Below are 14,545 nucleotides of genomic sequence, written 5' to 3'. Positions count from 1 at the left end.
TTAACACAGACAAACCAAAAGCCAGATGCAGAAGCAATCTTTCTTTCAAGTGATTAGGCACAACTACTCTGAAGTATAAATGGCTTCAAAAGAAAATACTAAGAGACTTTGGATTCATTCTGGAATTTTATAGTGTTTGGAAGGACAACAAAAGCAGAAGGGACTCTCTGTTTATAGAAGCAGGAATAACAACTATCACCATCAACTTTCTTCCCTGAATTACAGAGACAGAGATAATCCAAATTCCAACTTCAGATGGGTGGATCCCATTTGAGGAGGCCCTGTTCCTAGTTAAGGCCTCAATGTGGTGCTTCTTTCCACTTCTTTAATAACTCTCTCCTCATTAAAGTCCTTTTATTCATGTTCCCAAGATTCTGAGTAAGTAGCATGTATCCTAAGTCGTTTTTAGTCATGTCTGACTTTATGCAACCCCATGGACCATACCCTGTCAGACTCCTCTGTCCATGAAACTTTCCAGGCAAGAATATAGGAGTGGGTTGCCATTTCCTCCTCCAGGGGATCTTCCTGACCAAGGGACTGAACCTATGTCTCTTATGTTTCCTGCATTGGCAGGTGGGTTCTTTACCACTAGCGCCACCTGAGAAGCCCTCTGAGTAAGTAAACAGAGACCCAATCTTTCTCCTTGAGTTGTCTGGAGAAGAGGGCATGGCCCAACTCGAGCTGGACACACATCACCAAGTCTGGTGGTTTCCATAGGAACAGGGCATATTCCTGACTGGCATCATTTGGGAATTGAGATAAAACAGGTAGATCATATCAACTTTGTGAGAATACTGAGGAATATAAAAATAACTGCTTGGCCCCATAACTAACTTATGGATTGTTACTCCGGAAGCATGATTTCCTTCCCTCGGTTTCTGAAAAAGGTTTGAAAAGCACAGGAAGGGAAGCCAGTGGCTAGGTAATACAGCTTTGTCTTCTCTGACCTGGTGATTTCATTTCTGACCACAGTTGTTTTTAACAGCAAGAAGAGGTCACATGTACAAACCTTTATGATCTGGGAAGAGAGACCACCTGACTGCATTTAAAGGCTACCTGTTTAACAACACTGTATTCTCAAGGGCCAACTTGCTTTTTAAACTGGAAAGTTGAGATTAGACACACCTTACGAGCACAAATAGCACATGCCACGGCAGCTAAAAAAATTATATAATCACAGGGATCCTTCAAAACGAAACATGTGAACAAGTTCCTCCTTCAATGTTTCTTTTACTTATCATGGTCAGATTTAATTTGGGCAGTTGAGGAGTAATAAAGAAGTTGTCTCTGCCACTTGTGGTGCCTGTCTGCTGCTACACTTCGTCGTCAGAAATGGTTGGTGTGTTTGCTTGGAATGCACTCAAAATTTTCACTTAGATATCTAGCTTCAAATTCTGAAAGGGTGTTCTTTTTTTTTTTTTTTTTTTAAAAACACAGGGTCATCAAGGCATGCTTGCTTGGGCGACTCAAAACCAGACCTAGGGGCTTAACTTCTGTCTTGAGTATAGTCGCCTTCAGAGTAGTTAAGACTTCAGACTTTCTAGGATTAACAGGTCTGTCACCTGAGCCAAGCAGCCTGCTAATCAATTTCTCCTTCACTTTAGGTCAACAGCCAGGGCCAGGCTTTGGGGATTAGTGGACAATCTCTAAACATGAGTCTTGGTTGAGAAAGCTGCTTTCCAGAAAAAACAATGGATCAAGTAAATAGTTCTACCCTACAGTTTTATTCAACCCACCCACTGTGACAGTTCCAAAAACAAAGCAGGGCTTTGCACTGACCCAATCTCTCCTAAGATGTGTTTGTAATCACGGTTTAAAAGTGGCCAAAGGCAAGGATTTTAAAGTTTATGCATAGAACATCTTACATCAGGGCTGAACTTTGGACTCAGCAATCTAGATCAGAAATGCAGGATGAAAATTAGCCAAGAAGGGTCGTGGGTGCACAGCTCTCATGGACAGACACATTAGCACAAGGAGGAATAAACCATGCCAGGAATCAAATTAGAATGTGCAAAGCTTGTCAGATTCTTCTAAAGAATGTCATTTGCTCTGCAGTTTTAAAATCATACCAAATTAACCTCCAAGCCCACATGACCTAAAGGGCTTAGCAAAACAACAACATATTTACAGCCTCAAGTAATGAAGAAGTCAAAAAAGCTCCAAAGAGAATGAGCTAAGAAGGTGAATGTAAGCGCAGCCAACCAATCAGTAAATGCTTCCCGGCACACACACTCACCAAGCGCGTCCCCAAAGTTGGGCTGCCAGATGTTACCTTTGAATGTGAGCCAAGCCTGGGTTTGTGAGGAAACTTGCCAGACAGGCAAAGTTACTCTTATATTTGGGGGAAAAAAAAAAATCAGTTCTCCAAGAGGGTGATTTCTTTTAGTTTGGGAGTATGGTCACTTGGCAAATGTTTTCTCCCAGAGATGGTCTTTTAGACTATATTTCAGCTAATGTTTAAAAGCATAAGACTGTGCCAACTTACCCTGGCATCTGTGACCTTGAATTCTCTTAGGATATATTGTGGCATGTTGTACTCAGCCATGGGATCAACAACAAAGTACTGGTATCTTGCAGATCGTTCTGCTGGCCAGTACTGGTGACATTTCTCCTAAGAAAAATGAAGATTAATGACGAGCTATATAAAGTGTAAAGAGAGTTTTGTTTATCATCCGTCTATATATTTAATGTCTTTCTTTCACTAATACCATTTTAGAATTTAAGACCATTCCATTGTGTGTGACTCATCTTCTCTTTGAAAGCATAGGTTCCCTCAGGATAGGGAAATTGTGTGGGTCACTATTTGCTCATGGGACCAAGCAGAGTACTTGGCATACAGTAGATGCCTAATACACATAAGTTGAACTGGCTACTTCAATAGGGTGAGCATCTTCATACTTAATTTAGACAAATAATTACATCAGTCCTCAGGCATAATGTCATGTCAATCATGTATTGACATTCACCACTGTGGTTTTGAATGAAGACAACCATCAAGTGTGAACACAGAAAGAAAACTCTGAATTGAACTTATCCAGTCTCCTTCATCAGCTGAGGAGCCTGGAGCCCAAGCACTTTTAGTGACTTCAGTAACCAAATCAGAAAAGTCAAGTTTCTTTCTCAGTTTGGTATTTTTTCATTCTCTTTCTGGGCTCTAGAATTTGGGTTTTAGGTGCATCTCTACCATTGAATTTATATAAAGACAAGGGGAAAAAAAGCCTCTTAAGCAAATATGGCAGAGTACTACTTGTAGCTGCTGAATCTAAGTGGCTCTAATACTATTATGAATTAGGTGGCTCTAATACTATTTCATGGTATTTTATAGAATAACTTTTTTTTTTTTTAAGTAGAGCAGAGATGACCAGATTTATTCATAGAAAAACTATGTAACTTTCTGATAGTTTAATCAGAGTGGAAGATAAACAAGCAAAAATTTGCCTCAGAGATAACAGAAAGTCAAATTCCTTCATACAGAGTAATGATGGCACATAAGCTATAGCTTGTACAGAGCAAAAGGAAGTAAGACTACATTGAGAATCAGAACAAGTCAGCAATGTTAGTCTCTATGATGGTGCTACACTGGAAATAAAGTACCTGCCTTCTCTTCAAAACACAAAAACGAAAGAACCTGATGTGGTTTTGCAAGTTAAAAACCAACATACAGTAATGAATGACCCACAATATGACTGGAGTACTCAATGTTTCAAAGAAATAACATTAGCACTGGGGTTTCTTCAATGAAATCCTCATTTCTCTGCAGAGTGAATGTCTTATGTGAAGATACTCACTCTACCCATCTCACGCAGCTTGGTGAGCATCACAACAATGGTGGAATTGTGTTCCCAGAGCATCCGCCAGAAGTCTTCAGTGGTCTCTGCCAAGGGCCCCTGGGTAGCGATGTAAGCTTTCTGTTGTCTGAATCACAGATAGCATGTTAAAGTAATCAGAAAATATGCAAAGGCTTCACATTTGATATGTAAATATCAAATCCAGGTAATAAAAATGAAAATATTATTAATGCTATTGCAGTAAATTCCCATTAAGATTATGTAATCAAATAGGAACATTTAAGACATTTTAGGGATTTTGCAAAAGAAATTGCTTTGTTAATATTATGATGTATGTCTTTATCACTGTTATTTAAACTTTAGAGCAATGCTAATAGCTCAATTTCATGTGTCATATAAATCGCTTAAGAAACAGTTGTGCAGCTTCATTTTGTAGAAATGACTCATACAATCTATGACATTTTTATAATTTAGTTCAAAACAATTTCTATATTAACTCCTTCCATATCCAAATGGCTTCTGAAAGAAGAGTGCAAATTATAAATTCCATGATTGCTTCTTCTTACTCCTATCCAAAATAACAAAACATGAATATCAAGGGACTGAATGCTGACCTATGCAGAGAGAAAACATTTTAAATTGAGATGAAATTCATTTAGGCTATGAAACTAGGGCACATGTAAATACCAAGACTTTGGGCTGTCAGGGGAGCAAGAGTGTATACCTGTATCCATCGATAAAACTGGCATTGATGTAATCAGATCCTTCTACTCCTCGGATAGGCTGCAGGCACACCCTTGTGGATTCATATGGCATAATATTAACAAGGCGATTTTTGAATTTATTACATGGAAGATTGGCACTGATGAATCTTGAGGTGTGAGCTTTAGAACTGGCTAGACGCTGTTGAACAGAAAAAGAAAAAAAAATCCAACAAAGACAATTTTAGCCTGTGGTGTAACTGCAGTGAACCCAAGATTTTCTCTTTAGATACAAAGATTCTGTTTACTTTTAATCCAGTGACTCTTCCAACTGCACTGCTTTTCACTTCTACCTAATGACTCCATATAGACTAAGGAAGTTTTAAATATTATGTTGTAAGAATATGCTCTCTCAGTTTAAATTAGGGTACAAAAGAGCTCAAGGTATTGTGAGGAAGCAAAGAATAGAAATGGGAAAGATGAAGAAAGTGTTTTATAGTCAGACACCTGAGGGAGAAGGTCAAGTGAATCTTGTAACTTCACCCATTTGAAAGGTTAAGAAAGACAATTCCAGAATGACTTGCTTCTGAATTACCACATCACATCCAATATCATACCTTAAATTCGAGCTCCATTCCTGTGACATTCTCTCCTGTTTCTATTTGTGTCAGCTTCTGAATGTAGGCATACAAGTTTCTAGCTGGCACTTCGGTATTTCCACAAGTCACTGCCTCCAACAGTGCATCATGGATAAAGATGTATTGGTCTTCTGTTTGAACCATGTAATTCCTCTGGGCTCTCATTAAAGTTACATGGCCATAAATATCTACAGTTTTTTCATGCTTTATTCTTTCTAACATGGCATCTATTACAATGAAACACCCAGTTCGGCCAACTCCCGCGCTACAAGGAAAACAGAAAAAAAAAAAAGAGAGAGAGAGAAAAGTACAAATGAATCTATTGGGAAACCAATACATCATAAAATTATTTTGATTATTTTTAATTAACTAGATTTTAAACCCAGTAATTCTACTCAAATTAGTTACTGTGATGGTTTTGGAGTATTCCAAACCAAAGGGCAGGGAACAAATAAACAAATAAAATTTGACTGGTTTCAAAATATAAAAATATTAAATCTTTAATTACTATGCTCTTTGATCATGTAACACAAAGTAGTATTATTTTGAAATCATTATGAAAAAGTTACATTTACGCTTTTTACATTAAAGGTATTTAAAAAAAAAACTGGTCAAGATCGAATTAGACTTTATATTTTACAAACCATTTCAGTCTATTTTAGTTCAATTTATAAAAAAGGAAAAAACATAACTAGTAAATCATTCAACTTGAAACATTTCATAATCTAAAACTCAGCAAGGAAGTTTTAAAACCAACCTAGTGAGAAGTGTATAATTAAAATATTAACATGTTGTTGCAGACTCAAAATAGCTAGTGTATTCTTGATGGAAAGACATTCTTAACAAAAAGCAATCACTAGAGGGTCTGGGTGTGTTTCTTGCTTTTATTCCTTTTTATTCCAGAGTTGAATGTATTTTGGAATTTCAGGTTAAATTCAAGTATTCTTATGTGGGAAAATAAAAGCTTCAATCTCTGTTACTGGAGAAGCTCTGAGGCATTTTTTAAAACTCTATTACTCTTGGACTTATGGGTTGTTTTCCAGTTGGTGGAAACCGATTCAAAGAAGAGGAGGTGAAAGATCAAACAACGCACAGTGACAAGTTCTGCTGCTCCAAGGAGAGGATCTAATTCACTGAACTAAATTACAGAGTCAGGTGGTTGGAACATTGGAGTTTCCTTGAGTGTGGGAAAGAATACTAACAAAATAACACATCTGTGTTCTGAAATCCAAGGTAAGCCTTTTCTTGTCTCTGTGTCAAGTATGGCTGAATCCAAAATGTCTTTCTTCCAATTGTGGAAGAACCATGGCTAGGAAACATGTAATCAATGGAAATATAAGTATATATCAACACCTGAGACACCAGGCAACAGACAACCTCCTTCATTCACTATGTGCCACTGTTTGCCGTCTTTTGTATTTCTTTGTGCTCATTTGTCTATCCATGCATTGATATATCCACCTCTTCATTCAGTGAGCAGTGAAGTACTCTGATAACTAACATATGAGATACAACATTAAAGGTGACTTGCATCCCACCTAGAGCTCATACTATTGATAGAGATAAAACTTTATATAACTATTTACAACACAAGGAAAAAAAAAAGGTGTGCTGGTTTGTGGTTAATGTGTCATTTGAACCTGGTGTTGAAGGACAGCAAGGATGAGGAACTGCGGAGGCTAGGATAACAGAAGAAACAGAATGGCTTTTGCAGTCATACTGCTGACTCTGGGAGCTGCATGTAAAATTTTCATAGACCTAGTGAAGCTGTAGGGAATGTACCAAACTTCATATAACTGAGCTTAATGAGCAAAAGGGCATGTGATTGAATTGCCAAGTGGCTGCAAGTAATAAGTGAGCATTTTGTAACATATATTACGTTTATTTAACTGCTGAGCAGTATAGATTGAACCCAGCCTTCTGGGTTTGTAGGAGTCCTGTGGTTTGTACACTAAAAAACAATTGGAAATAGGGTATAACCACTATTTAAAAATTATTTACTTTGTTATGTCCTGTTAGACATAGAAACTTTCAGTGTTACAGAGCCTCTGGATACTGACTCTAAGACACTCCATCCAGAGTTTAAACCACAAAGTGACATGACATTGAGATGTAATACAAAAGCCTTCTGGGACAGAGTCGGAGACATGATAGCACATTTCTTAGCACAGAATAATCAGAAACCTGATGCATTGAGATCCATGAAGTTCCATTTTATTTAGTTAGTTTTACCAAAGAAACCAGTAGATGGTGTTTACCATCACACCCCACCATGTCCCTCCTCCATGCCCTAGGCAGGATTACAATCACTCTCTGCCCTGGATGACTTGGTGTCTTCAATACCACCCTGCAGTCTGTGTCACACTGTGTTATTAATGAGTCTGGTAGGGCCACTGCCCGTAAATAATGAGCATATCTTGAGAGCAGGAACAACATTTTGTTATCTTTCTCTGCTCTGCACCAAGCATGCAGTCAATGTACCGTAATGTATGTGGAAAAGTGAATGAATTAAGTGATTGGCATGAGAGGCCTTGTGTAATGAGCAGCCCACCCAGGTTTGGTAATAAGACCCCTCAGTCAGCGAAAGAAATCCTACATTTGACACAGGTTCAGAACTATGCAAAGAATACCTGAAGACTATTTCACAAAGTGTCTGATGGGGAAGAGGGAGACAGGAAAAGGCTTTGAGTGGTTTTCCACATCTTGGTCTCCTGATGAGCCATGGCATTGCAATGAAAAGAAACTAGGTAAGACTTAGCCTGTAAAAGGGAGGCAGCCCCTCTGGTTTGGTAGGTCCTAAGGTTAAGTAAATTTTTTCCTTTTCCTTGTGTTGTCTTCCTAAACTGTTTTCATCCTAATTGTGCATTGCTTCTTACTAGATACAGTATCATCCAGATCTTCCTAATGGAAGCTATACTGTAAGCCATATAACTGTAACGATGTATCGAGTCAAATCTAGACAAGGACAGGAATATTTTCTCCAAGTATGCATCAGAGGCCATTCCTAATCTTTGAATGATGCATGGCTCTGTATTCTGGCAGAAAGATACTACAGAATCCTACAAAACTGGTAGGGATAACTCCAGATCCTAACAATTTCAACCTCTTCATGGTGGTAATGATGCATTTGAAAAAAAAAAAAAAAAATGAAGAGGGAGAATAATAAAACATGTGTCTGTGTCTAACTCATGAATTGTGGGGAGAAAACAAAACAGGAACAGAGGCTCTGACTTGCGCAAAACCTATTTTTTCTCCTCTGAACAGAAAATATTGTTCTTTCTTTTTTTCATTTATTTTTATTATTTGGAGGTTAATTACTTTACAATATTGTAGTGTTTTTTGCCATACATTGACATGAATCAGCCATGGATTTACATGTGTTTCCCATCCTGATCCCCGCTCCCACCTCCCTCCCCATCCCATCCCTCTGGGTCTTCCCAGTGCACCTGCCCTGAGCACCTGTCTCATGCATCCAACCTGTGCTGGAGATCTGTTTCACATTTGATAATATACATATTTCAATGCTATTCTCTCACATCATCCAACCCTTGCCTTCTCTCACAGAGTCCAAAAGTCTGTTTTATACATCTGTGTCTCTTTTTCTGTCTTGCATATAGGGTTATTGTTACCATCTTTCTAAATTCCATATATATGCGTTAGTATACTTTATTGGTGTTTATCTTTCTGGCTTACTTCGCTCTGTATAACGGGCTCCAGTTTCATCAAAACCACAATGAGGTACCATTACATGCCAATCAGAATGGCTGCTATCCAAAAGTCTACAAGCAATAAATGCTGGAGAGGGTGTGGAGAAAAGGGAACCCTCTTACACTGTTGGTGGGAATGCAAACTACTAGAGCCACTATGGAGAACAGTGTGGAGATTCCTTTAAAAACTGGAAATAGAACTTCCATATGACCCAGAAATCCCACTCCTGGGCATACACACTAGTTCTAGTCTAGGAGACTAGAACTGAAAGAGACACGTGCACCCCAACATTCATCACAGCACTGTTTATAATAGCCAGGACACGGAAGCAACCTAGATGCCCATCAGCAGACGAATGGATAAGAAAGCTATGGTACATATACACAATGGAATATTACTCGGCCATTAAAAAGAATACATTTGAATCAGTTCTAATGAGATGGATGAAACTGGAGCCCATTATACAGTGTGAAATAAGCCAGAAAATACTGTTAACAGCCCAATCTTGCTGTTCATATGGAAGAGAGGAAGAAAGTGCTCCTTGGAACTTAACATGTTACCTCTTTTCAAAGATGAAGATTTCTTGGAGGTTTTAAATGTTGGAGGTGTCTCTTAGCTTTAAGCAAGACCATGAAGTTCAAAATACTTTGTCTAGATACCAGTGATTGAGTGTCTTTGAGAAAATCACTTAAACCCTCTTGGATTTTCTGTTGTTCTAATGTTAATTAACTTGTTAATTATCTAGTAAGTTTTAAGACTGGTTTAAACATACAGAGTGCTTTGCAAACATTAAAGGAAGATGCAGTTGCTTTGTAGGGAGAAATTCCATTTAAAGATTCTACCTCTGAAACTGAGAACAAGAAACAGGCAATGTTAATACCGGGAAATTTTTTATAGAATCACCACAGGATCATTTGAGGTTAGGCTTTCAAAATCTTGCTTTAAACTACTCCCTCAAGCTGTTCTTCCTTTTCTCCCCATATTTCCAATAATAATACCTTATGTTTGAGGAAGTTTTGTGCTTTCACATTGATTCTCAAGGTAAATGAGATGGCAGTGAAGGGCCTTCTCACCACAGTGCTGGGTATCCTGGAGGCATTCGACATTATCTGTCAGTTTCCTTTCCCCTTCAGTGATTCACAACATTCAGGAACTTCTTTGAAGTCACAGAGCTAATGGTAAATGGCCAAATAGGGACTCAAATGCAGATTCTGAGATGCTGAGTTTTATCATTACATTTCAATAGGGCATCACCATTTCTGCCATCTGGGTCAAAGATGGATACTTTCTTCTGACCTACCCCTCTGCCTAAAGGAGATCAGTCCTGGGTGTTCATTGGAAGGACTGATGCTGAAACTGAAACTCCAATACTTTGTCCACCTCATGTGAAGAGCTGACTCATTGGAAAAGACCCTGATGCTGGGAGGAACTGGGGGCAGGAGGAGAAGGGGACGACAGAGGATGAGATGGCTGGATGACATCACCGACTCGATGGGCATGAGTTTGAGTAAACTCCAGGAGTTGGTGATGGACAGGGAGGCCTGGCATGCTGTGATTCATGGGGTCGCAAAGAGTCAGACATGACTGAGTGACTGAACTGAACTGAGCTGAACCCCTCTGCAATGCTCCTTTAGTAGTGTTTAACTATCCTTATGAAGGTTTCTTAAAAAGTCTCTCTTCCTTGGTTTCTGTGACACTAATTGGGGGATTACAGGGAATATCAAGTACTCCTCTTGGGGTTGATGGCAGGAAGGGAGAAGATTTTATAATGATATCAAATACAAAATAGCCTGAAACATGTACCATATGAAATTAGTCAAAAAGATCTGACTCCTGTGTGTATGGTATGACGGTAAAATTTCTCTCAAGTTGAAAAGCAAAATCAAAGATCAATCCTAAATGTCATCTTCAGAAATCTATAGGCAGCTCTCAGACTGTGCCTCAGTACATAATGTTTTTTGTTTTTTCTATCTGATTCCTGTGCTGATTATTCTCCTTCCTCTCTGGATTTTTCCATCTGAACTCTTTTCTCTAATTTACATATTTTTGCCAGGCCCCAAAATGTACATAATGTCCCCAAAGTTCTGTCCTCCTTTCTCTCATTCTCTTTCATGGTTCAGCAGTAATCTTCAAATAAATGATTCCTAAAGTAATTGCTCTTTCTTTGCACATAAGGGATACCTATATTTCAAACCACTCTCAGATTTCTCTAGAAATAAACATATCCCAGAATAATCAACATCTCTGCTCAGATCTGCTTTTCCCACTGTCACTCTCCTCCTTGTCATTCAGATCTAAAACTGAAGGATCATCTTGCATTGTTCTTGCCTTTTGCCCTGCCCAATAACAAATTATAAATTTCTATACATTCAATTTCTACAGTTTTGCTCAACTATCCATCAGTGGTGTGCTGGAGCTGGCAAAACTCAATTGTTGAATTCTCAGAAATCCTGCTTAAGCAATTAAATTAAAAATGAAGGTAAACTCAAAATGCATTGTTTCTTAATTATCTTATGTTCATGCTCTTCAGGTGAAAATATTATATAATGGTGTGCAATTGAGTATCTCTCCCCAGCTTTTGCCTACAGTGATGTTACATTTATAGCCTGGAGTATTTACACCAAGGAAATTGACAAATACTATTGCCTACACCCAACCCACTCCCCACTACCCAGAGCTGGTGGCTACTTACTGTCAGCACACAGAGTATCCTAATTCATCCATTCTTACCACCACCCCGGGACAGATAGGAAATGCTCATTACTTTGTTCTTCATTCCACATTTGCTATACTACCCTTTCATACTGCAGGCTATCATCCCACAGATATCTCCTGAGTGTCTATCATGTGCTAAGATTTCATGGAATTGGCAAACAAAACAAATGTGATTCTTTCCTCATGAAGATGACAGTGCAATGGGGTAATCTGATATTAATAATCATATGAATAAATACATAATTACAAGTCCCAACAGCTGTTGTGAGGTAAATGTGTAGAATCCTGGCAGAGAACCTTTGGGGAAGTGTCATTTAAATTGATATCTGTTATGAAATGGATTGTGTCTCCTCAAAATTCATTTGCTGAAGTTCTAAGCCCCCACTGTGAGTATTCAAAACTAGGGTCTTTAGGGAGGCAATTCAGGTTCAATGGGGTCATAGTGGTGGGTCCCTAGTCCAGGAGGACTGGTGCCCTTGTAAGAATGTAAGAGACTCTGGAGATCATGCATTCTGCACATGCACACAGGAACGCTTGTGTGGAGACATAGCTAGAAGGTGTCATGTTAAATTAAATCAGGAAGAGAGGTCTCACCAAAACCCAACCCTAAAAAAAAAACCCAACCCTAACGGCACCTTAGCCTTGCACTTCTGGCCTCCTGAACTGTGAAAAAATCAATTTCTATTATTTGACACACCCAGGCTATGTCACTTCATTTTGGTGCCCTAATAAACTAATATAAAGGCCTACAGGATAAGAAATGGTTTGCAGAGTGAAGAAGGGTGGGAATGCTTCTGAGGAGAAAAAAAATATCCCAAGAAGAGGCCTTGGAATGGAAAATAGCTTAGAATATTGGAGTTATGGAAAGAAAGCCAGGGTGGCTGGAAGGCAGTGAGGGAAAAAAGACATATTTATTTTTATATTTATTTGTTTTCCATTTTAAGGACTGTTTAATATTTTTAGTATATGTATAACTATCAACAGCAATTATTTAAAATAATTGTTTTACTTATTTATAGACTATCTTTATGACATGGCTCTTGAGTTCTTTATTCTGATACAATTATTGGATTGCTAGCATACATCTTTGGTAGCATTATTTCTGATGTCTTCCTGAGAAGTTCTCTATTTACCTTTACAAAGGGCCAACAACTTGGTTATGTGCATGATTACTGGGGTATAATATTATCTGCTCAAACTCTAAATCTATTGCTCCTCAGTCTGTCTTTGTATTTTGAAGAAGTAATAGGCCAGTCTTATCTTTGGTCTTTCAGTAGCAATTTTACCCCAAATACGTGTGGGTTTTTTCTTTAACTTAGAAGTCCAAAAATATCTGGATGTGATTTAGGCGCCAGTCTCATCATTAAATCCGCATGGCTTTCAGATAATACTTTTACTTTAAGAGTCACAGCTTTCCCTCAGCTCCAGGAAAGTTAGATGCATTTATAGCTTTCCCACCTCTCTGGGTTTTTGCTTATCAGACTCTTCCTCTTCCTTATTGTGTCCTCCTCCTAAGATATACTTGTTGATACCTGCCTTCCTTCAAGACTCACCTCACATTCTGCATCCTTGATCTGGACTTTGTCCTTGGTTTATCTCTATTTGGATCCTTATGACAGTTTATACCTCTTTATTGCTAACTGCCATACCTTATTTTTGTTTTCTGTTTATTATCTTTATGCAAGTTGCTAAGCTCCTTGAGGGAAAGAACAACAGCTTCCTTGTCTCTACTGCATTTGACAATTTCTCTTGTCAGTTTCTATGCCAGGGAAATCAGAGGCACTCACTTTGAGTTGCAAAATTTTTAAAAACATAAGTTAAAAATATTAAGTCTATTCCTGGTTCGGTGACATGCACAGGAACATTTCCCTCAAAGGCCCCTGCTTGGGGAAATTCCCTGGATGCATGCATGCATGCTAAGTCACTTCAGTCGTGGCCAACTCTGCAACCCTATGGACTGTAGCCCACCAGGCTCCTCTGTCCATGGGATTCTCCAGGCAAGAATACTGCAGTGGGATGCCATTGCCTTCTCCAGGGAATTTTTTGACGCAGGGGTTGAACCTGCTTCTTTTATGTCTCCTGCATTGGCAGGCGGGTTCTTTACCACTAGCACCACCAATGCATGGGGATATTCCTCGGATATGTGTTTACACAGACAAAGGGAGTTCTTGTAATTTGATGAGATCAAAACTACCTGTGCTTATGTTGTTCTCCAGTTGCTCAGAAATAACAGACTTGAGGCACCACATTTTTTCTTAAGAAGCTGAACGATGTACATTCAGAGCTTTTAAAAGAATGTCTACTTTTGTTTGAATTTCCAAGTTCCCGCAGCAACACATATTTTACTTCCTCCTCCAATTTACTCCAGTTTTCACCCATCAGTATCTGAGTGCAGTGCACCTTTCAAAATGAAGGATTGTAGTTCTAAAAGCAAATGCATTTTTCTTTGATCCTGAAAAACTTAGCTCCTCGTAGCAGCAATAATGACGGAACCCTATTTAGTGCTGTTTGTTTTTCATCATTTCAACAGCCTTCAACCTGAAACATGATAAGAACAGCAAAACTGATAAACCACCCTTATTTTTATCTGTTTTCTGTCAGAGTAGTTGCCAAGCACAAAGACAGATTTTCCTAAATATCTCTGGGAAGAAAAAGAGTGCATAACCCTGTGCTTCAGGCTGAGGCCAGCACAATTTGGTACATTTATTTTGTTACAGAAAATTCCAACAAAAAGGGAAGAGGACAGCACTTTTAAATCAAGTCTAGGATTAGGCTGGTCTCTGTTACCCTTGGAGTAAAACCAACTTTCTAAGTTACCTTCTAGTGAAGACAGTAAATCCACTAAAGTAAACCAAGTGATTGACAAACTTTTGCCTTGATTAAAAAAAAAAAAAAAAAAAGGTTTCAGTGAGTGATAGACATTCCAGTGTTTACAAGCTGAAAAACTATGCAATCCATTAAACAAGTATGCCTACTAGGAAATTGTTATTACTTC

At 38.5% G+C, this 14,545-nt stretch overlaps 1 protein-coding gene across 7 annotated transcripts in view; it reads right to left on the bottom strand.

Moving 5' to 3' along the window:
• PTPRD (protein tyrosine phosphatase receptor type D) overlaps positions 1 to 14,545 on the bottom strand; it is a 541,703-nt gene that overhangs the window by 9,367 nt on the left and 517,791 nt on the right. For all 7 annotated transcript variants that reach the window (XM_065907691.1, XM_065907693.1, XM_065907692.1 and 4 more), the window contains 4 exons: positions 5,107 to 5,392; positions 4,513 to 4,691; positions 3,789 to 3,915; positions 2,486 to 2,611 (listed from right to left, as the gene is read on the bottom strand). In XM_065907691.1, the coding sequence (XP_065763763.1) occupies positions 2,486 to 2,611; positions 3,789 to 3,915; positions 4,513 to 4,691; positions 5,107 to 5,392 (718 nt within the window). The remainder of the gene's footprint in view (positions 1 to 2,485; positions 2,612 to 3,788; positions 3,916 to 4,512; positions 4,692 to 5,106; positions 5,393 to 14,545) is intronic.

This window comes from Muntiacus reevesi, chromosome 17 (genome assembly GCF_963930625.1).
Source record: "Muntiacus reevesi chromosome 17, mMunRee1.1, whole genome shotgun sequence".
Lineage (NCBI taxonomy): Eukaryota > Metazoa > Chordata > Mammalia > Artiodactyla > Cervidae > Muntiacus > Muntiacus reevesi.
This window is presented reverse-complemented; position numbering and strand designations above follow the sequence as displayed.